General features: G+C 42.7%; 1 protein-coding gene across 8 annotated transcripts in view; it reads right to left on the bottom strand.

Annotated features, from left to right (window-relative positions):
- Positions 1–24,158, bottom strand: part of exoc6 (exocyst complex component 6) — a 103,327-nt gene that overhangs the window by 18,486 nt on the left and 60,683 nt on the right. For 6 of the 8 annotated variants that reach the window (XM_061809705.1, XM_061809708.1, XM_061809711.1 and 3 more), the window contains 17 exons: positions 23,314–23,367; positions 22,215–22,365; positions 21,939–22,094; positions 21,620–21,688; positions 21,386–21,469; positions 21,172–21,218; positions 20,919–21,039; positions 19,484–19,555; positions 19,293–19,390; positions 17,888–17,993; positions 17,310–17,419; positions 17,045–17,156; positions 16,832–16,966; positions 16,456–16,635; positions 15,689–15,718; positions 12,584–12,725; positions 8,469–8,542 (listed from right to left, as the gene is read on the bottom strand). In XM_061809705.1, coding sequence (XP_061665689.1) covers positions 8,469–8,542; positions 12,584–12,725; positions 15,689–15,718; positions 16,456–16,635; positions 16,832–16,966; positions 17,045–17,156; positions 17,310–17,419; positions 17,888–17,993; positions 19,293–19,390; positions 19,484–19,555; positions 20,919–21,039; positions 21,172–21,218; positions 21,386–21,469; positions 21,620–21,688; positions 21,939–22,094; positions 22,215–22,365; positions 23,314–23,367 — 1,741 coding nt within the window. The remainder of the gene's footprint in view (positions 1–8,468; positions 8,543–12,583; positions 12,726–15,688; positions 15,719–16,455; positions 16,636–16,831; positions 16,967–17,044; positions 17,157–17,309; positions 17,420–17,887; positions 17,994–19,292; positions 19,391–19,483; positions 19,556–20,918; positions 21,040–21,171; positions 21,219–21,385; positions 21,470–21,619; positions 21,689–21,938; positions 22,095–22,214; positions 22,366–23,313; positions 23,368–24,158) is intronic. The other 2 variants (XM_061809706.1, XM_061809709.1) reach the window with 1 other exon arrangement.

The raw sequence follows: 24,158 nt of genomic DNA, 5'->3' as shown, positions 1-24,158 counted from the left end.
ATGAGTTCCATCCCAAGAAAACCATCCCTACTGTGAAGCATGTGGGGGTATTTTTCTGCACATGGGACCGGACGACTGCACTGTATTAAGGAGAGGATGACCGCGGCCATGTATTGTAAGTTTGGGGAACAACCTCTTTCCCTCCTAAAATGGGTCGTGGCTGCGTCTTTCAACATGACAATGACCCGAAGCACACAGCCAGGAAAACCAAGGACTGGCTCTGCAAGAAGCATATCAAGGTTCTAGCGTGGCCTAGCAAGTCTCCAGACCTAAACCCAATAGAAAATCTTTGGAGGGAGCTGAAAGTGTTTCTCAGCAACAGCCCAGAAACCTGTTTGATCTAGAGAAGATCTGTATGGAGGAATGGGCCAAAAGTATGTGCAAACCTAGTGAACAACTACAGGAAATGTTTGACCTCTGTAATTGCAAACAAAGGCTACCGTACCAAATATTAACATTGGTTTTCTCAGGTGTTGAAATACTTATTTGCAGCTGTATCACACAAATAAATCGTTAAAAAAAATCATATATTGTGATTTCATTTTCATTTGTGATTTTTTTTTTCTTTTTAGATTATCTCCGTTACAGTGGACAACCATCTACGATGAAAATTTCAGATCCCTCCATGATTTCTAAGTGGGAGAACTTGCAATCTAGCAGGGCATTCAAATACTTATTTTCTTCACTCTATGTATTTCTCATTTTTGACATAACATGAAAGAAGGGTGCCAGTAATACTAAAGAGGAGCAAAATATTATGATCACCTCTAATCCAGAAAATGAACCTATTAATGCAGGCAAAAATCCCACACTTCTGGTTGTTTCGGAGAAAAGGCGAAAGATACAATATGTTATTAATGAATAAAAACAAATGAAAGTCAGTTCAGTTTAGCATTAGTGTGAAGTGACCCAGTCTTGGGCGCTCCCTGTGTATATCTGCCACCACATCATGCGTGAAATTTAAATATATGAGCTTGATCTCTCTCGGTCATAGTGTACATTTTAAGTGAAAGATAAATTTTATCAATCAAGTTGTATGTGAAACCTTTCAAAAAGTGCAACATTACTGATCTAGCTGTACAATGTAAACTAACAAAATGTAATTGTGACAGCGATTTTCACTGATTAAACAAGCCTGATCGTCAGCGATTATCTTTATTTAAAATGTGGCTACTGCTGCATATGAAAAGTGTTTAATTTTCAGCAGTACATGCAACCTCGTCAGCCAGCTACCAAGGGGCCAATACATGGCTAACGCTTCACTAAACTCCAGCAATGCACTCTTGCCAACTTCAAAGTAAAAGTGTAAAATGCCATTGCTGTAGCTTTTATTTTAAAGTTGGACCTTTGGACATATTGGCAGAGAGGTGGCATGACACATGTAAGATAGTACAGAATTAATTGTTCTAGTAGCAGCTTTAATGTCAACTTTCTGGCCGGGCTGAATGGAATGAAAAAAGCACCATAAGTAAATAAGGAGGGGAAATCACAACTGTGAAGTTGTTTGTGGTTTTGACTGTGCCCGACTGACCAGTGGTCAAGCAGGAGAACGTAGACGTACCGTCCTTGACATTTGAAATTTTTGGGAGGTGGCACAGGCTAGTCACAGCACCCCTTTACCTTCATATCTATCACCCCGTCATCCTTTGCTCCCAAAATTTGCTTGTCATCATCTTCTACTACTCGACCATCATCCGGGAAATGTTTTCTTTGCAAATTGAATCAATGGAATAAGTGTAGTGTAAATTGCTTCTATTAAATTGTAATTCCTGATTGCACTTTGTAATACCACATTTATTGAGTTAGCCTTCGTTTAAGTGGGATTTTTCAGGTACACTTATTTTATAAAAATATTTATTTAAATATTCATTTTGATCTGAAAACTTAAATATTGTTTCTTAAAAAGTACCATTACTAAGTTTTTTAACATGAGGAATAATCATGATTACAAAACTCAAAATAGTTATTATTGTGGCCATAAGCGTGCAGCCCTACATGATTACTAGCTCTCATCAAAATGTTTTTCCCAATTGCAGCTTCATATTGCCTTTAAGAACTTTTGACGGCTCCAGGTTACAATCATTATTCATCCAAAGCCAGTACCTCACATTTTAGTTTATTACAATAAAAAATGCTCATCTCTACAATGATGAATGTTTAAGAAAGATCAATAGAAAGAAGAGTAAAGTAAATGGATGGCCTTAGTGTAACCTCAGCCAGTGGATGGATATTAAAGCCTCCTTCTCCTGAGTCTTGGATTAACATGTCAAGCAAGCAGGTTGTATAAAAGGATACACACAAATCCATCCATCAATCCATCCATTTTCTTCCACTTATCCGGGTCAGGCGACAGGGGCAGCAGCCCAAGTAAAGAAGCCCATACGTCTCTCTCCCATGCCACTCAGTCCATCTTTTCTGGGATCATCCTGAGATGTTTCCAGGCTAGCCGGGAGACAAAGTGAATCCTGTTTGTCCTGGGTGGTCCCTGGGGCCTCCTCCCCATGGGACATGCCCAGAACACATCACTAGCGAGGCTTTCAGAAGTCATCCTAACCAGATGCCTGAGCCTCTTCATCTGGCTCCTTTTGATGATGTGGAACAGTGGATGTACTCTGGGCCCCCCCCCCCCCACATTAAGAGCTTCTCACCTTATCTCTCAGGGAGAGCCTGGGGACCATGTAGGGCAAACATTGCTCTTGTGTGATTAGGAAGATAGCTTGGCCAATACATTTATAGCCTTGCCTTATGGCTCAAGTCCCACCTGACTATGACAGCGTGCGTGCATGCATATTTAATCATTGACTAAGATAGGGCAAGCATCTTCAACTGAAAACAAAGGTCACAGACTTCAAGGAGTTGATTCTCATCCCACCGCTTCACATTCGGCTACGAACTGCTCTACCCAATCTTAAAGCTTGTGATTGATCAAGCCAACAGAACCACATTCTCTCAAAAAATGCAGAGATAAAACACTGTGGTCACCAAACCAGACTACTAAAAGACCTTGTCTGGGCCCGGAAATTCTGTCCATAAAGGTTAGGAACAGAATTTATGACAAAGGACACACTTGGTGGATTCCAGGCCTTATTGGAATCAAATCCGATTTCCTGCTGGCAAAGCCACCGAAACTCTTGAAACCTGTCGTTCAGTGACCGAACCGCCCATATAAGGGGTTCTGGTACATACTGATAGCTACTCCATACTCATTACTATGACAGCTTGTACCTTGACTGGGGTAAGTTTGTGTCTGTACCACTCAAACAGAGTCTAAAGTCATTAACAAGAGGGTAAAAAGATATGCTTACTCAGCATTACATAATCAGATTTGTAGTTGTGAATAGATACTAGTGGTGTCACAATCCCAAAATTCTGACTTCGATACTATACGTGCAAGTAGTAACTTGATACCAGTGTTCCCTCTAAACTGTGCGGGTGCGCAAGTGAAACTGCTGATGTGGTCTATAGCGCACAAAAAAAAATAAAAATACAATATAAAATAAAACGAATCAGTTTGTGCCATTTTGCAATGTGATTCATTGAATGAGTGGTGACTGGCTGCATCCCATTCACATATGTGCTTACGCAGCCAGTCAACTGATGTTTACAATGACAGCGCCCGCGGGACGAAGACCAGGTACCTTCCCGTGGTGTCCTACGAGGGGCTCTCATCCTGGAGAGCCTTACGAAGCCAAGTCTCTTCAATCTGACTCGTGCCGTGGGAGGCACCCTTTTCTCCTCATCGGAGGGGTATCGCCCGTCCTGCATCTCCAGTCTCTTGTTCTTAGGGCATTTTCACAGGCTCACTGCTCCAAGACGATACGCTATAACTTCACTCAGATCACCTGTACTGCCTGCCAACGGGGGTTCAACAGGACCTGCTCTGGCCAGATCTGATATTCAAAGGGACTACAAGGCTTTGTGTGGAGTTTCTGCTCAGGTTCTCCCCCGTTAGCCCCGGTGGCACAGGCTAGTCACAGCGCCCCTCTACCTTCATATCTATGACCCCGTCATCCTTTGCTCCCAAAATTTGCTTGTCATCTTCTTCTACTACTCGACCATCATCCGGGAAATGTTTTCTTTGCAAATTGACCATAAGGTCCAACAACAAACTCCCTCCCGTAAAACACCTACCCCAACTGGGGTCACCAATCCTGCATCGCATCAATCGCTATGAGTCATCCCCCTGCTGGACGTGTTCCGACAGCTTTTCCCCCGCAACCAGGTCTACTCAGCATACTGCAGTTTCAACCACACTACCCAATGAGAGCCTACCCACCCAACCAGCAAGCGCCTCAACATCCCCAAATAGAAGCGCCAACTCCCAACCAGCAAGCGCCCACCCCCAAACCTCCCCATCCAGAAGCACCACTCAAGACACCTAGACAGAAGCAGTCTCAGCGCCCAAGACCTAAAACTACTTCTGCGGTACCCTGTTACCGCAGAAGCCTGCAGCTGGGCACCCCTTGTCGATCTCTCCTCTGACCACCGTCCCATCCTGGTTAAATGGAAGGAGGAGTTCAAGATGGAGGCAGAGGCGAAGAGTCACTTGCAACTTCAAGAAAGGTGATCGGGGGAAGTACAAATGAGCTGTCCTTCGAGAACTTGCCTCTATCGATCTGTCTGCGGCCCCCACACCTCTTTTCAATGCATTCACCGATGTCCTCAAAACTGCGACCACAGAAGCAGTCATGCAAAAAGTCTTCCCACCAAGCAACATCCCCTGAATGAACAGTGACTTAAAACAACTCATCAAGGAGAGGAAGTGACTCTGAAGAAATCTGAGCGCCAATACCAGACAGAGCTACCTTCAAAAATGTCGAGAGGTAGTTGAGAAAAAACTGCAGGCTTGGCATCTCCACCTCTCAAAAACTGAGACCAAGGACCTCAAGCAGGCGTGGGCGCCAGTCAAATCCCTGTCAGGACGCCGCTCACATGAAACAGGCAAGACGCTTACCTACAACAATCGAGAATATGCCTCGGACAAGGCTAAGGGACGTCATTGTCATCGAATATGCGAGTGTGAGTGGGAGGAAAAGTGATAAGTCGAGTAGGAGGACCATACGAGAGCTTTGAGGAGATGCTCGTAGACTACAAGGTGCCCCTTGGCAATCGCTTGAGTGCCCACTGACGCCTGATGAACTCCGGCAGGCCCTCAAACAACTCAAACCAGGCAAAGCTGGCGTTCCAGATGGGATTGCTTCAGAGATTTTAAAACACTTGCCCGCTGCTGCACTTCCCACTCTCCTACAAATATTCAACAACAGCTGGACCACTTAATGGTGCCCACAAGCCTAATCGCATGGCTAAGCTCATCCTGTACGATAATAAGGGCAAAGACCCTCAACTCATAAGGAGGTATGGCCCAGTCTCCTTGACTTCCACCATTAGCACAACTCTGGAGAGACTCATCGTCAATCGCTTGTCCCGGTGGGTTGAGGAGCACTCAACTCTCAGTCCTTGGCAGACGGGTTTCCGCAAGGGCCGCTGAACCACCGCCAAATGACTATAAGTATATAAATAAAGCTCGCTCGTCAGACTCTCCGTCATTCCCGTCCTAAGAACCATCCGAATATTCAACATTATTTACAGCCACAGGTTAAAATCTGTATGGACGTATTCCTCTGTCTTCCCGATCAACTGATACTTTTATTTCTTCATCAGATGAAGATAAATCCGAGAAATCAGCGCTGACAATAACTGCGGGGGAACGTAACCAAGCACATGAACACATCACTTCCGCTCATCTGACTCCCAAAATGTCACAGACTGGGAACATTCAAAACTGCTGATATAAACAACCTTAAATGATATCTGATGAAAATCTTTATTTTAAAGTTACAGTACCAATGACATGACCTATTTGATACATACATGTTGTTATTTTCAATGAGTTGAGTTCCCCTTTAAGTAACATTTTGGCGAATTATGGTGGAAAGTATTTGCTCACATAAACAAGCAAGATTTCTGGTTCTCTCAGACCTGTCACTTCTTCTTTAAGAGGTTCCACTATTCTCCATTTGTTACCTGTGTTACTGACACCTGTTTGAACTCGTTATCAGGATAAATAACATCTGTCCAAACCTCAGTCACACTCCAAACTCCACTATGGTTAAGACACCAGAAACAAAATTCTACACCATCCCACCAGGCTGGGAAGACAATCTGCAATAGGTAAACAGCTTGGTGTGACAAAATCAACTGTGGGATCAATTAATAGAAAATGGAAGACAGACAAGACCAACAATAATCTCTCTCGATCTGGGGCTCCACAAAAGATCTCACCATGTATGGTCAAAATGATCACAAGAAGAACGGTGAACAAAAATCCCACAACCACACGGGGTGACCTTGTAAATGACCTGCATACAGCTGGGCCCAAAGTAACAAACCATAACCCAATTCCATGTTGGAGTACATCAGGTGTTTTTTTTTTTTGTTTGTTTTTTAGCTAACGTCATGTGAACTTTGATGTGTCTTGGACTGAAGCTTTTCTAAGACCACTCTGCCATAAAGACCAGACTGGTGGAGGGTTGCAGTGATGGTTTACTTTCGAGAATGTTGTCACATCTACCATACCCCCAGCTACAGTGATCTTTGGGTTCCTCTCTCACAAATAGTCTTCTCCCCCAAATGCTCAATTTGGTCAGAGGGCCAGCTCTAGGAAGGGTTCTGATCACAAATGTCTTCCAGGTGTGTAGTTTCCAAAATCAGGTTCAATTAGTTTTTATCAAATACAATTGGACTCCAATGAAGGTTTAGAACCATCTCAAGGATGATCATTAAAAAGGGACAGCACCCAAGTTAATTATATGAGTGTCACAGCAAAGAGTCTGAATACTTATGCCTGTGTGATTTTGTTTTTTCTTTTTTAGCAAATTGCAAAAAATTTCAACAATTAATTTTTTTGTGTCAATTTGACATCCGGTGTCTACATTGAGAAATTTATTATTATTATAGTTATTTATTTATTCTTCTGGCTCCTATTCAGTTGCGCCCACATACGGAACCCTCACCCCTTACTCCACACTTAAAGGCGTGTGACTGTTAATTTTTGTGAACTGGCCTTTAAGATACTATATGAGTGCTGTCCCCTGTGGTGTGTGTTTGTTATAAACAACTGGTACTTGTATACAGTATATAAATAAACATAACAATGTGCTATTTTTGACATAAAAGTAACAGTAACTCCGGTACTTGGTGCAACACTACTAGTTACCTAGAGTACTCTAATACAGAGGTTATTACAAAAACAAAAATGTAACTTGTGGCTCAGAAAGGTTGTGACCTGAACTGAATGAACACCCAAGCCTGCACCTTAGGCCCAGATTAACAGGTCAATTTAGACAAAAGTTAATGAGACCCAGCAACACTTTACATACCACTTGTGTTTACAAAAAAGCAAGTTGGAGACAGCTTGTCTGTAAAATGGGGAGTTGGTGTTTTCTTGAGCAGGGAAAAAAAAAGGCAAGTGAAAAGTTGAAAAGGTTATACAAAGGCACACCATTGGAATAGAAAGACGTAATGTCCAAACAATGTTTTGTTTCACATATATCAAATAGACTTACCCAATTCACATGTTCTGCCATTGAGAGCAACTTTTTATGTTTAAAGAAAGAAACTCTTAATATGAAGAACTGTACTTGAAATCAGAGATGGGTGGTAACAAGCTACATGTAATGTTAAACTAGTAAATTTTTAGGTGACTACTAACTGACATGGTAGTTTGAATGCCACTTTTTTTTTCTTTTTTTTTTTTTTAGACAGACTGTTTTTTCTCTGTTACACATAAACATTCCATTATGGCTGAATTTGCCTGAGTTTACTTTAATCCATTGATTTATCCATTCTTCATCAGCCAAAAACAGGGCACTTATAAACAACGGTTCGCACTCACAGTCACACCTGTGACCTATTTAGAGTTGTCATGAACCTACCATGCATGTTTTTGGGATGTGGGAAGAAACCACAGTAGAATCCATGTAGACACAGGGAGAACGTGCAAACTCCACACAGGAGAGGTCAGATTTGAACCCGTCCTCAGAACTGTGAGGCAGATTGTGCTAACCACTGACCGATATTGTATAAATAAAGTTTTTTTTCTCTATTAACCCACATTCTTTCACTAAAAATGCCACTGCGCATGAAGAAAAAAAGTTTTTTTTCCAAATCACTTTTATTCATTAGGCGATTTTGGGCAAAAGGCAGAGTACACCGGACTGGTCGCCCATCAATTACAACGCAAATATAGACAACAATTCACATTCGTATTTGGGCAATTTAGTCTTAAAAAAGCTAGAACGCATGCTTTCAGAATGTGGGAGGAAGCTTGAGTACCCTGAGAAAACCTATGCAAGATAGTTGAGAGAATGGAAATTTCACGCAGAAGTCAGACCTCTGGTAAAACTTCAGAACCTCTCAGCTAGGAGACAGACATGCTAACCACTACTCAACCGTTCTCCCCAACTTACCTGTCTTAAGTCGATAAAAGCCAGCTGCAGTGTGTCTCCTTGGAAACCTGGAACAGGCTCTGAACTGGCAAACACTGAGAATGAGACAAGAATACCAAATAATCAACAATCCACCATAAACATCCATCAATCTTATACCGCTTTTTTGGGTCAGGTCGCGGTGGGAGTAGCTTTAGCAGAGATGCCCAGACCTTCCTTTCCCAGCAATTTCATCCAGTTCTTCCGGGGGGGATCCTGAGGCATTCCCAGGCCAGCCAAGAGACGTAGTCTCTCCAGTGTGTCCTGGATTGTCCCCGGGGGCTCTTTCAGGTGGGACGTGTTTGGAACACCTCACCAGGGAGGTGTCCGAGAAGCATCCGAATCAGATGGCCTAGCCACCTCAAGTGGCTACTCTCAATGCGGAGGAGCAGCGGCTTGATACTGAGCCCCTCCCGGATGATTGAGCTTCTCACCCTATCTCTAAGGGAGAGCCCGGACATCCTACGGAAGAAACTTATTTCGGCTGCTTGTATCTGGGATCTTGTCCTTTTGGTCACAACCCAAAGCTCATGAGCATAGCTGAGGGTAGGCACGTAGCTCGACTAGTAAATTGAGAGCTTTGCCTTTCGACTTAGTTCCTTCTTTACCACAATGGACCGATACAAAGTCCTTATTACTGCAGACGCTGCAATGTTCCGCTTGGCGATCTCCCGCTCCATTCTTCCCTCACTCATGAACAGGACCCCAAGATGGTTGAACTCTTTCACTTTGGGGCAGGATCTCATCCCCCACCCAGAGAGGGTATGGCAGCCTTTTCTGACTGTGGACCATGGTCTCAGAGCTAGAGGTTCTGTTTCTCATCCCAGCTGCTTCCCACTCGTCTGTGAACCGCCCCAATGAGCGTTTGAGATCATGGCTTGATGAAGCCAACAGAACCACATCATCTGTAAAGAGCAACCTTGGCGGAGTCAACACATTGAGTCACCCTTGTTGCAGAGCTTGTCCACTGTTCCACGAGCATGATGAAAAATACATTGATGCTCCAGAATCTGAGATGTGACTTCTCGATGGACCATCCTCTCTAGCAATCGTGAATAGACGTTACCAGGGAGGCTGAGGAGTGTGATCCCCATGTAGTTGGAACACACCCTCTGGTCCCCCTTCTTAAAAAAAAGGGGACCATCACCCCAGTCTGCCAATTCGGAGGCACTGTCCCCGATGTCCACATGATGTTGTAGAGGCGCGTTAACCAGGACAGCCCAACAATATTCAGGCCCTTTAGGAACTCCGGGCATATCTCATCCATCCCCAAGGGACTGCCACCAAGGAGCTTTTTAAACCATCTTGGTGACCTTAACCCCAGAGATGGGAGAGCCCAACTCAGAGAACACAGACACTGCTTCCTTAGAGGAAGGCATGTCGGTGGAATTGAGGAGGTCTTCGAAGTATTCTCCCCATAAACTCACAAAATTACGAGTCAAGGTCAGCAGCGTCCCATCCTCACTATACAGAGTCTTCACGGTGGACTGCTTCATCTTGAGATGCCGGACGGTGGACCAGAATTTCCTCAAAGCCGTCTTGAAGTCGTTCTCCATGGCCTCACCCAACTCCTCCCAGGGACAGGTTTTTGCCTCATGGATCACCAAAGTTGTATTCCGCCTAGCTAGCCAGTACCTATCAGCTACCTCGAGAGTCCCACAGGCCAAAAAAGCCCGATAGGAATCCTTCACCTTAACGGCATCCTTCACTGTTGGAGTCCACCACAGTGTTCGGGGGTTGCCGCCACGACAGGCACCGACCACCTTACAGTCACAGTTCTGGTCAGCCACTTCAGCAATGGAGGCTCGGAATATTGTCCACTTGGACTCAATGTCCTCTGACTCTTTCGGAGGAGGGAATTGAAACTCTTTCAGACGGGAATCTCCCAGCCGTTCCCATAAGAACCTCATAATACGTTTGGGCCTGCACGTCGGACCAGTATCTTCTCCTACCATTGGAGCCAACTCACCACCAGGTGGTAATGAGTTGACAGCTCCACCCCTCTCTTTACCCGAGTGTCCAAAACATGCGGCGACAAGTCCGATGACATGGCCACGAAATTTATCATCAAACTGCGACCTAGTGTGTCCTGGTGTCAAGTGCACATGATGACACTCTTATGGCTGAACATGGTGTTTGTGGTAAATAATCCATGATGAGCGCGGAAATCCAGTAACAAACAGTAACAGTTGAAGTCCTTCAGCAGAACGATGGAATCCCCAGAGGGAGCACTCCCTCGCACTCCTTCTAAGGACTTCAAAAAGGGTGTGTAACTCTTAACTGTTTTTTGGTGCATAGGCACAAACAACATTCAGGACCTGTACTCCCAGCCAAAGGCGCGGGAAGGTCCTCTATTCTACTGGGGTAAACCCCAACATATAGGCACAGAGCCGGTGCCCAATAAGTATACCCAGACTTGCTTGGTGCCTCTCACCGTGGGCAACCCCTCTCTCTCAAGAGCCCGTGCGGTGTGTAGAGCTGAGACGGACTATCTAGTCAGAACGTCTCAACCTCACACTCCAGCTCGGGCATTGACAATTCTTGTCCCTAAAGCGAGTTTGTGTAGCCGGGGATCGGATCGCCAAGGACCCGACCTTCGGCTACCACCCAGCTCACATTGCCCCCGACCCCTATGGCCCCTCTCACAGGTGGTGAGCACATGAGAAGGGGGATCCATGTTAACCTTTCGGCCTGTGCCCGGCCGAGAACCATGGGTGCTGGCCCAGTCATCAGGAACTCGCCTTCAAGCCCCATCTCCAGGCCTGGCTCGAGAGGGGGTCCCTGCTGACCCACGTTCGGACAAGGGAAACCTAAATCCATGTGTGTATACCATCATGAGTGTCTTTTGGCTGTGCTTTGTCACAGGCAATATTCCCTCTTAGCTGCGCACGTAGGCAATTGCGCACTACTGATGCTGTCTCTGGGTACAGACATTCTGCGTTGCTCACAAAAAAAATTCAACTCGAATTGAAAGTACAGTATAACATACAACTACTAGAGTATATTCAGTTTGTGCCATATTGCAATGTGAGTCAATGAGTGAGGGGTGACTGGTTGCATTTGAATCACATATGTATTTAAGCAGCCCATCAACTGAAATTACAGCATTCTTAGGTGCCCCCCACCACCGGTGTTGAGTTACCAAAGCGGTCTGGGCGTAGTAGAGCGAAGACAAGCGAGACATGCCACTTATGTTTACACTTGTAATGAAAGTAAAAAAGTACAAAAAGAATTATTTTACTTTATTATTTATTACTTATTTTAAGATGCCTCCTGAGCGCTACAGTATATTTTAAAGTAGCGTATGTTTTATCATGCATGCAGCCAACAATTCGGTGCCCCTTTTTTGTGTTGAATACAGAAATAGCACTCGGAACTGAAACAGCGCCTTTTATAATCATGTGCCTAATGGGTGCAAAAATACGGGACGTTGCCACCCCTTTTTGGCTACTTCTCACTTCTCAAAATGTTCATGTCTAACTTTTGCGTATGCACACTTATACTTGGCAAACCAGTTTTAAATAGATTAAGACAAGTCCAGAACTGCATGCTTCATACTCTCCACAACCACTTCAAGGTGTAGTCCACCTTTCGCCTGAAGTTAGCTGGGATAGGCTCCAGTGCTCCCGCGACCCTTAAGGGGATAAGTGGCTTGGAAAATGGCTGGATGGATACAGTTTGTATTAAACTTTCATAAAACATCCATCCATCCATTTTCTGAGCTGCTTATCCTCAAATGGGTCGTGGGAGTGCTGCAGCCTATCCTAGCAATTTTCGGGCAGGAGGTGGGATACACCCTGAACTGGTTGGCAGACATTTAGAGGATACAGAGACAAACAACCATTCGCACTCACAATCACACTTAAGGGCAATTTAGTCTCCAACATGCTCGGGTTAAAAAGCACTTACGGAGTGAGTCTTTAATAGAATCTGAACATGTTTCTCCATCAGCCATGAGAAAATCCTTGTTACAATTTATTGTTGTAGGATGTAATATTCTCTCTCTCTCACTATCTTTCTCTCTCTCTCTCTCTCTCTCTAAAAACCAAAACAAAACGAGCAATGCAATGTAGTCTAATACATTTTCTTGTACTCACATTCACACTGAATGACATCTAAATTGAATTGCTGAATGGCACCCATGCTGATCTGTTTCAGTTCTGTGTCCAGCAACATCTGCATCAAAGATGTGGACAGATGCTTGCAGGCTGACATACAAGCTGTCTGGGCCACTTTACCCTACACAGAGAGAAAAAAAGGGGAGAGAGGATGAGGCAATCAAGAAAAAGGATTGCATATGCCAAGATGAGAATGGGGAACAAAAACAAAAAGAAAAAAGTGGAGGAAGAAAGTAGTATGGTGTCATCAGAAAGGTGGACGTGAAGGAAATTAGAAAATGTTATGACAGAAGGACAGTGTTGCGGAGAAAAGACAATGTATAAAGTGGATAGAGGAGAGAAGACATGAGCAAACAGATAAGGGAGACAAGTAAATCCAAAAATAAGTCAGGATTTGGTTAAAATAAAATATGCCAATGCTGTTTGTGTTAACTGTTGTAATGTTTACTTTCTCCCAACTTTTATAACTTTTTAACACTGGTAAATTCTCAATTTCCATGAATTAATGTCCATGTCCACAGTTATCTTGTTCTCTTTCCTTATTTGTAAACATAATATAAACGCCAAGAAGGTTTGCTGTATGTGGACGAGAAGTGACAAGTGAAAAAAAGCAGTAAAACTAAACAGAAAAGGGAATAAAATAGGTGATTCCTGATGAGTTTCATTAATCATCTGGACCAGGCAATGGACAATTATGTTGATCTTAAATTCAAGGTGTTAAAATAGCGTCTTCATTTACAGTGCCAGCATAAAATGTTCAAGCCTGGTTCCACATTTTGCTGTTACACTTATTCCAAAGATGATTTGAGTATAGTACACAGTGTACATACATAAAATATACCATAATGACAAATTAAAATCATTTTCAGACAGTTGTGAAAAATTATTGAAAGTGTTAACATTTAAACATAACAGGTACACAAGTATTGACAGCCTTCTCTTAATATTTTATTGAAGCACCTGTACTCTTCTTCGGTATGTCTCAAAGAGCATGGCACACCGGTTTCAGAGCCTTTTCTTCCATTTTTCCAAGCAGATCCTCTCAAGATCAGTCAGGCTGGATGGGCTGCTTATGTTGAGAGACAAATTGTTTTTTTCAGAGATTTCCACCCCGGTCAGTCCTGTGGCGGTCCAGGCCACCCAAAGTGAGATGCTTGGCTGAGGAGTTCAGGAGGTCAGATAGGACGACAAGCACAAGGGTCCTTATGGGGCCACTCAGCCGGATTCCCATTAGGATAATTCCAGTGGCAAAGCAGCATCCAAGCAACAAGAACCAATTGCGGCCACCAGTCGAGCACCACCGAGGCAGGAGTGAGAGATGACTGATGCTGGTCGGGCACCGGCGGGGCAGGAGCGAGAGACGGCTGCTGCTGGTCGAGCAACGCTGAGGCAGGAACGAGAGACGGCTGCTGCTGATCAAGCACCGAGGCAAGAACGAGAGGCGGCGGCTTCTGATGGAGCACCAGTGAGGCAGGAACGAGAAGAAGCTGCTGGTCGCACCCAGCTGAGGCCGGACCTAGAGTCGACTGCTTGTCGAGCACTGCTGCTACCACAGGGGAGAGAGGTGGGCAAAGCATGGTCAGAGCAAGAGCAGGCATGGCAGTCGGCTTCTGGTCGAGCACCACCGAGACAGGGACGAAAGGCGCCAGCTGCGGAGGAGGCACCAACACTGGAGCAGGGGCGAGAGGCAGTTAATGGTTGGGCACCAACGAGGCAGGAATGAGAGGCGGCTGTTGGTCAAGCACCACCAAGGCAGGAACAAGTAGCGGCTACTGCGTGCACTGCCGGACCAAGTGCAGGAGAAGGAGGCCGGTTGCCTGCTGTTGCCAGAAAACCAACGAGACAGGTGTATGTGGCGAAGGCTGCGGGCCGGTCGCTGAAGAAACAAGAGGACATTCTGGACGCCGCGGGGCGTGAGGCATCGAAACCGGAGCATGTGGTGGATACTTCAGGCCGGCCACTGACGAAACAGGAGGCGGGTGTCGGCCAGGCGCCTCAGGAACATAGGCCGGAGGTGGACACTTTGAGTCGTCTCCCAAGACTGAGAGAACACTTCTCATACCGCCATCAAAAAGCGTCCATCTCTGACGGAAGGTGGTGAAAGACATCACCAAGAAACTCTTGAACAGCTTTATTCTTTGGGTCAGAGTCTGCTGGGTCCATGTCTGCCCAGGTCATTCTGTCATGAGCAAGCGGCATGGGGTAGGATCCAAATGCAGGTCTCCGAGGTGAGGACGTGATTTTACAGGGATAGTTTAATTAAGACAGAGGTCAGTACACAGGTAGCAGTCCATAAAGGCAAAAGCACACAAAACGCGTGGCAAAAGCCATGGTCCAAAAAACGTGAAACGAGGATCAGTTTACGGCAAACCAAGAACATGGAAAACAAAGTCTATGGCTAAGAGGCACAAGATCGCTGGGACGTGGCAATGAGGCAACTCCCTGACACACGCACACACACACATGCACACACGTGCGCACACACACACAGACACACACACACACGACAAACAGGCCACTAGTGACATGACACATGAGGTTAGCAATAATGAGGCGCAAGTTAGAGGATATTGCAAGAAGCAGATGTACGCGAGGCACTGGCATGACCACGCCACTGACAATACATCAGATTGGCAACTGAATTTCCATTTGAGAAACAAGAATAATTACAGCAAAAAAAATCTAAAATGAAAAAAGAAATCCTCATTCCATGCAATCTCACCCCAAGAAGAAACAATAACTAAATCCCAAATTAGTAAAGCATGCAACAGTGAGAATGTAGGCTAACTGTGAGTGGGACACAATAAACAATTTTGCTGAGATTACTAACAAATAGATTCATCGTAGTATGTAATTTGGGCATGGTATAAGCTTTTGTCATTTGATGCCACATCTTTTGACGTGGAACACTACATATCTGAAACCAAAATGCTTCAGATTAAAACAAGATTATGTTGTGCGAGAGTTTGGGAAAAAAATGCGAGTACAAACCAAACATTGGCACGTCCACCATTAGCATGCTTTTTATCACTTCCTAGCAAGTGGAACAACAGAATAGTGCAACAGCCAAGAAGCAATACTCACCGACATCGACGCATGGTCATTGTTGTTATTCTGAGCAGACCCAAAACCAAACCAAAAAGGACAAGGGGTGGGGAAAAGGGAAAGGACAGGAAAAGAAATGTGGCAAGAATAAATGGACAGGAGGAAACTTTCAAGTACCAAAATATTGGGTGCTTAACACAAGTGAAATTATTCAAGGAATAAAAGCGGTAGGAACAAAATTACAAATAGTGCTAGACATTTAAAGGGGTGCATATGTGGCAGCTGTAGGTATCCACCAAACCATTGTAATGATAAATAGAACTAGCACAGGGCAGAAAAGTGGATGTTAGGGAGGAAAGGGCTGACACTGAAAGGAAGCTACACAGGATGTAATTGCAAAAGCATAACCTCTGTTGACCACTAAATTGTACTAGGCCAACTGAAAATTGGCATTGTTTGTTGCAAATGACATGCATGCAAGAGCTGTCAAATACGCCAGGTATTACTATGCATATCGACAAATCAATATGCTACTCTCTATTTTCTTCCCGTTCCATCCAGAAATTCATATTTTTTCACAAAAAAAAAACACTTTTAGACAATACAGTGTGTGTGTGTGTGTGTGTGTGTGTATATATATATATATATATATATATATATATATATATAAAAACAGAACAAGAACATACTGTCAGCAAAAATGCACACATTTGCAACATGAAGTTCAAGATTCGTTTCATTTTCGAAACAGTGGCTGTGGATTCAAAATAAATGTATTCATAGGTTAAAAAGTAGAGTCTACTCACCGGAAGGTGTGTGAAGACTTGAAATGTGGATCGTAGGAAATTTATCAGGTCCATGAGATAACCTGAGGCCCGACCATCAGACTCAGCCATGCTCCACTCATAGTCAGCTAGCTGGATAAACTCATCAATTTTCTGGTTCAATTTGGTGTAGATTTCTCCTTCTGCAGCATGACGGGCATCCTGGAAACCACCTTTCAAGTAAGTCTTCAGAGGAAAATCTTGAAATTTAGCAAATACGTCTATAAACGAGAGTATTCATTACATAAATAATATTTGCACATGTCAATGTACAATAAAACTAACAAAAATGTGTACAGTGTAAATTGTGTGTCAACTATAGATTACAATCTACTGAAAAACGAAGACTAGGCCTTACCTTAAATGTAGACAAGCCATATAGTCTTGCAGTGTGCACTGTTTCAGGGGACACATTGGTGATGTTTGTTATAAACTCCTCAAGATACCTGCAGGCCTGCTCTAGGTGTGTGGTGTTGATGATGATCTGCACCAACTTTAGAGAGAAGAAAAATTCACATTTAGTCAAAATGTAAATAAGTATTGAGATCTACTGGCACGGTTTTGTTTGTACCTCAGTCAGCCCTATATGTGGCTTTTTGATGAGGTTTTGCAGACAACTGCTGAGAGTTCTTGTCAGCAGTAGGTTAGTTGATTTCCGCAACATATCATCAATCTCTGTTGAACTGGATAAAAAAAAAAAGGGAAATCGTTGTGTTACTGCATTAATGAAATAAAAGGCTCATTGTAAGTGAATATCCTCTTTGATGTGTATTAAGATACATCAAAAACTACTGAACAGGTTTTAAGATCATTTACTGCAGTTCAATAAGATGTACCTGCGGTGAAGTGATTCAGAGAACTTGAGGCTGGCATAAATGAACTCTTTTACTTGCATATATATCTGTGGCACAGACTGGGACATTGGCAGCTTCTTAGGAAAATCCTGCTACTCACAAGCACAATACAAAAACAGTTTTAACAATATATCTAAATTCTTCTGTTCTGTGCACTTTTAAATGTTTTTTTTTTCATATGCTCAGAAAAGGTTTCTGGAATGACAGTTAATGGATTTGATCACCCAATCTCTTCCCTAAATGTAATAAAAACAAAAAAAAAGATTTTGTTAGCTAATAAATTAGAACAGTCTGTGAGTATCTTCTTGTTTTTGATTCAAGAGAAGGGATTTATCCCATGGTATGGACAGCCGGTTGGAGGGGGCATTTTGTAAATACCAGTAAACTTACTTTATTTTCTTTATACTGCATACTTTTGTATAGACGTTTTCAGGACATTTTAGTGATTGACCAACTTTTTAGTTCTTAATTTAATGCAGTAGTTCCCAAACGTTTTGTGGCACCTCGTCCTTTTTGGAGATGAAATAACACCATAATTATTAAATGGCATTCATGCTTACCTTCTCTATCTCTGAGTCGTGAAACGGGAAGCGACTGACTACCAGTTTATACTCGTCCTCTGTTTCCACCGGTATCGGACTATAGTTGTCCAATTCGAAGATCTCCCTGCAAAAATATACAGGGCTAAAGTTGCATTTACATTAAAATGGAAGACATACATTATGATTTTTCTTTGTATTCATCCATCCATCAATTTTCTTCACCGCTTATCCTCACGAGGATCGCGGGGAGTGCTGGAGCCTATCCTAGCTGTCAATGGGTAGGAGGTGGTGTACACTCTGGACTGGTTGCCAGCCAATCGCAGGGCAAATTTAGACAAACAGCCACACTCACAATGACACCTAGGGGGAATTTAGAGTGTCCAATTAATCATGCATGCTTTTGGAATGTAGGAGGAAACCGCAGTGCCCGGAGGAAACCCACGCAGGTATGGGGAGAACATGCAAACTCCACACAGGCGTGGCCAGGATCAAACCCGGGTCCTCAGAACTATGAGGCCAACGCTTTACCGGCTGATCCACCGTGCTGCCTCTTTGTATTCATATTTCACAAAAGTAAAATCAAAAATATGATCTCAAATTCTCAAATTTGTACTGACAAATGCTGCTTTGTGTAACAGTTACAACTTGTGATGGGCAATGATGATGTCGAGTTGCACTTGTGTCCAGACTATTTTGATAAACTGGAAAGTATACCCCTCCATTAGACGTGGCTATACAGGAAAAACATTATCTCGGGAATCCATAACTCCACTTTTCTCCATGTTTTAACTTCTGTGTCACTGTTGAAAATATGTTACTGAGCAGACGTGAACTGTATTGGATGTGTGTCCATAAGAGCTTTCTGTTATAGGTGATATGAGCAGGGCAGCATTCTCTTTGGAGACGCCACTCTGTGGGGAGTGGCCCACTGTCCCCATTCCCTAACACACATTCATTCACATTATATACACTTGTGCATAACAGCCAAGACTAAATTTGTGTAACTAAATTCCATCCATCCAGTTTCGGAGCCGCTTGTCCTCACAAGGGTCGCAGGAGTACCGGAGCCTATCCCAGCTATCTTCGGCAGAGGGCAGGATACACCCTATTCGCACGCAATTTAGAGTCTCCAATCAACCTACCATGCATGTTTTGGGGATGTGGGAGGAAACCAGAGTACTCTGAAAAAAACCCAGACAGGGGGACATGTAAACTCCACACAAGTGGGAGCGGACTTTGAACCCTGGTCCTCAGAACTGTGAGGGAAACACTCTAACCAGTCGTTCACTGTGCTGTCGGGAAAAAAAATTAAGAAGAGCAAAAAGAAAACATACATTGCCTTTCATGTTTGATGTATGTTACCTGTCCTACATCGACAATGCAATGACAATAACAAGAATTTAACAAAAGCTTAGATACCCACCTGAATACCAGTGCCCATTTCTTCAATAGAGTTTCATTGTATTGGTCTCGTACTTCAAACAACAGGTCAAACAGTCGATTCACAGTGAAACCAAAACCCTTTACGTAAGCATGCAAAAAAAAAAAAAAAAGTCAGTCACACCATGATTTTAAGCACTAAGCCTGAATTATTAGCGTAAACAAAACAATAACCTGTAGTGTGTCTGCAAAGATGACAATAAGGTTCTTCAGCTCCAGGACCAGGTCCGGATCCTCACAGTATGACTGGGGGTGGGGTGTGGGAGGGGAAATAATGTAAGTAAATAAATAAATAAATTATGTGGATCGTCTGAATGATGGAAGGTTTGCTATGAATATAGGGTAAAAAACAAAAAAAGTAACATTTTAATACTAGGCTTATCGCAATTGGAATTTCTGAATTTATTTACAAAGCATGAGTTTGTTTACTATCGTAATTTAGATCCACCATAGTTACTAATTGATGTCAATGTCTGATTGCTAATGTAATGTAAAATCCCAAACCAAGACAACCAACCGTGAAAGCTACAAACTTTTGAATTTGCAAAAACATTTACAAGATGAAAATCTTGCACAATTCTCATTAGAAATGGCACAACAGTATACTAAAATTAAAAACAAAATGCAAGAAAACTTAGTAAAGCGTTAAGTACGAAAGAATTCCTTAATTTTTGTATGGGTCAGATTACTTTAGGAGCTTTAAAGTAGCACAATTGACTTTCTTGGCAAACACAGGAGTGTGTACATCACCCATTAAAATTAATAAACCCTGAGACTTGGCATGAAGCAACATTAGAATGACTTTACTCAAGACACAAATGTGGACACAAAAACAAATCAGATAAAGAGCCGGTCGAATAGGAGCAAATTACACCACTATTACTGCAACATATTCAAGTAGTTTCTTTGTTCGGACCTGCAATATTCTCCGCCAGTAGCCCACAGACAGAGGAGTCTTGAAAAAACGCAATTGCGATAATTCCAAGGTGACAGAATGTGTTTTCTGAGTCTTGTGTCATATTGATGTAATAGTTAAATTACATCTACAGATTAGGGAAATACTTTTTCTTGTGGGCTCACCATGTAATAATTGTAAATGCTGAGCTGCCTGTGTCTATCCCCAGAAAAAAATGCAGACAGTAGGGGGGTGACCCGGACCTTTTGTCAAGTTCACCCCACACTGTGCGGCCCATTCTTTGGCCTGTTAGCATAATCCTCCTGGTAATTTACAAATGACTGGAGCTCAGTGGTCAGGAATATGCCATCTTGATCTGCTGTTATTGTTGCAATCTGTCTCTCATTAAGGCTCCAATGACCTACTCTTTGACTGTTCGTGTTTTGACCCTTCTCTTCAGCGTGACATCATTAGTGTGTTTGTGGGTGCGCTGAGTGCGCTAGTACTTTTTGTGTGTCTAAGCAAAAGGCAAATGAAAGAAGCTTCTTCCAGGAGAAATAGATTAAAAGCAGACACTATTATTAACATAATCCGATCTGAATCCACAGTCAACTCCCTGCTAGTGCTTTCTGGGTGGGTGTGTGTGTGTGTGTGTGGGGGGGGGTGTCTTGTCTGTGTGTTTGGGTGTTCATGCAGTTTTGCATGAAAGCTTACAGAGTGTGTGCGAAGCACAGCGATGATCTTGGACAAGGCCATATTCCACAATTCATCTGTGAAAACTCTGGTCACGAGTCCTTGAGTGGCATGGAGGATATGGTCCTCAACAACAAAAAATCTGATGTGTACAAAGAAAATTTATCTTAATTACTTGTCAAAATGGCATCTGGTTCATCATATAAAGCTTTTATAGGAAATGAAGTGTGTAAAATGTACTGTAATTTTCAGGGGTGGGAGTGGGGCATCTTACCCTACGATCTGATTGAAGTATCTTCTGTAACCCTCCACTGTTTCATGCTTGACACACAGACAAAGTTACATTGATACACACGAAGTAGTTGCACGTAAGTAAATTCACGTGAGAGAGTTTGTACCATTAACAAGCTTGGAACTCAGTTGATTTTTGAAATTAATTAAAATGCCAAAAATCCACCACAATTTTTTCATCACCCAATTTTACTCACCATGTTAGCCTGTGGTTGCAGGACTAGCCGGGCCTGCTTTTTCCTCTGTTTCCTGTAGTAATTCTCAAACGTTTCACGGTCTCCCTGCAGACACATAAACGTGAACAAATATTTTTTTTTACCCTGTTCAATGATCACAAAAGCTCTTAGTGCCTTCAGTATGAAAACCTTTGTTAATATTTGGTGCTATAGAAACAAATAAATTGAAATGGAATTCAGTATTTGGTAACATACCAGCACGGCATAAATGTGTAAACACCTGTAAACAGGTGAGAAGTCCACAAGATCCTGAGCTGTAAGAATCTGATTTAAAAAAAAAAAAAAAACTTTTAGAAAATTTCGGTTATTTTCATATATCAACAGTACTGTGCCAAAAGTAAATTATTCAACATCAATGGTTAAAATTATTCATTTATAAAATACTAATTCAAACTCATACATCATAAATACAAATGTTTACATGACAATGAAGCAGGATTGTATTTCAAATAACGGAAGAGTCTACAGTATACTGTATCACTGTAACTAGTATGACATGAAATGAGCACATTACCTCCTCATCAGCATCGTCATCATCTTCTGCGTCATCGTCCATCATGAGACTGTTGTGCGTGTGTTGTTGCCAATTGAGGGAGTACAATGGCTTAGTGTAGTGGCCCAGACTGGCCTGCTTTGCTACTGCACTGTTAAAGGTTCTGTGTTGTTGGGCCTGGCAGGACACGGACACACACACACACACACACACACACACACACACACACACAATTATATCAGTCATACAATTTATTCACAGATTTTGAGGGAAGATTAAGAACCCAAATCCAAGAACCTGTCTCATGGCAGTCTCTCCAACTTTATCTGAGTGTTTTCTTATGCTCTCCAGGAAGTCCTTTAGGTCAGACATGGAGATTTCCTTTATCTCCTCCCGCAGTCTGGGCAAGTTTTCAGCCATGATCTGACAGAATCTATATTGGTTTACTCTGTAGAACACACAATATAATTACAATTAAAAAACAAAAAACAAAAGAATGCATACAAGGCATTTGACACCGTCCTAATGAGATATTAAGGAGAGCTCAGAACTATTACAGATCATGACTATAGCAATAAAATACGGTGAATACCCATAACAAACATTCTGTGCTTATTACACAGCTTTTCACTGATTTCAGAGCATGTTTTGTTCAAGTTTCACAACATGTGTCACACATTTAGCACATAGATATCAAACGCAAGCCCCGGTGGCCAAATCCAACCAGGAACATAATTTTATGTGGCCCGCAAAAGTGTCAGAGATGGTAATACAACATCGGTCTCTTTTACATCATAGTAGCACATAGTCATGCGTCACTCCCCAGGCATGACCGATGAACACCATGCTTAATCGAAATGTTACATTACTGTAACAGATAGAATGAGCGTAAATTGTTAAGTCATTACTTGAGAATTGGGTGTGGGGATAACATGCTAATGAAGCAACTGTCACTGTTATGCTGGTCACTTGCAAAAACATTCAATAAACTGAGTCTATGCATGTATAAAGGATGGGGATCCCACACTGTGCAAAAGTATGCTCGTCAAAATTCCCTCTTAAGAGAGAGCCTTAAGAGTAGTGAAAGACAGAGGATTAACATTCTGGGTTTTTAACCTGCTGGTTTGCACATTCGCCTTTCTACATGGAATACAATGGGGAAGCCCCGTAGTCGAGTCTTGCACAAGACCACGCTGGATTAATGCAATCGTACTTGCGCTCCAAGACAGAAAGATTTTCTACACTTTTGGAAGTATATAGACAATTCGATCAATCCTATATCCAGTAAATCCAATTTATTGAAATTATTTGAGGACCAACTTTTCTTAAATTTGCAGCTTCGTAGCTTGCAGACAGTTTTACTGGAGTCTTTATGGGGAAATAGTGAATATCTTACCGAGGGATGTAGGTCTTCTCCAGTTGTTCCATGGTTTTAAGTGCAGCATAGTATCTATTGAGATAAATTGTAAATGGAAATGATTCAAATTACAGCCAATCTCTCTTCTGTGATTGTAGTGTAAAAGAAAAAGAAAAAACAAGTTTAGAAAAATATTAACTAGTTGTATCTTATTCAGTGGCATGCACCAGGTTATCAGTCTTGTAGCACCCAAGCAGTGTATAACGTCAACATAGTGATGATTGGATGTATTTGACAACTTCTTTACAACCAATTACTTGAGTTTTTGGTTAAGTGATGCAAAATTGTGCGGAAGTAACATACTACACAGGGGCCCTGATGAACTGCTGTGGCACACTAGAGGAGATGACCACCAACAGTTCCATCTTAGAACTTGGCTATTGAAACAAACATAATGAAAAAAAAGAACAGTGTACAGTGCATCTAGAACATATTTACAGTACTTCATGTTCTACATTGTATTATGTTAAAGCCTTAATGCAAAATAGATGCCATTTCCTAAATAGTCTAGATCAGGGGTCAGCAACCCACAGCTCCAGAGCTCCCTGCAGTGCTTTCATCCTTACTGTATGTTGGGGCTCTGCGTGGCTTGGGAAAATAACCAAATGTCCACTTTAAGTGTGTTATTTGTCTCAAAAATGTGTATCATGTCTTCTTATCAAGTCAAAGTTTTTAACTTATTTCTTCAAACCTTGTGCAATTTCAGTGCTCACCATTCATCTTCTTCAGAGACATTTGACAGCACTTGAGATGCCAGAGAGCAGATTTGACAGCTGGCATGCGCTGAAAGCCCGGTGACAACAAAACTGCACAGTATCTGAACA

The sequence above is a fragment of the Syngnathoides biaculeatus genome, chromosome 22, assembly GCF_019802595.1.
Source record: "Syngnathoides biaculeatus isolate LvHL_M chromosome 22, ASM1980259v1, whole genome shotgun sequence".
NCBI lineage: Eukaryota > Metazoa > Chordata > Actinopteri > Syngnathiformes > Syngnathidae > Syngnathoides > Syngnathoides biaculeatus.
The sequence above is the reverse complement of the archived record's forward strand: the minus strand, read 5'-3'. Positions and strand labels throughout refer to the sequence as shown.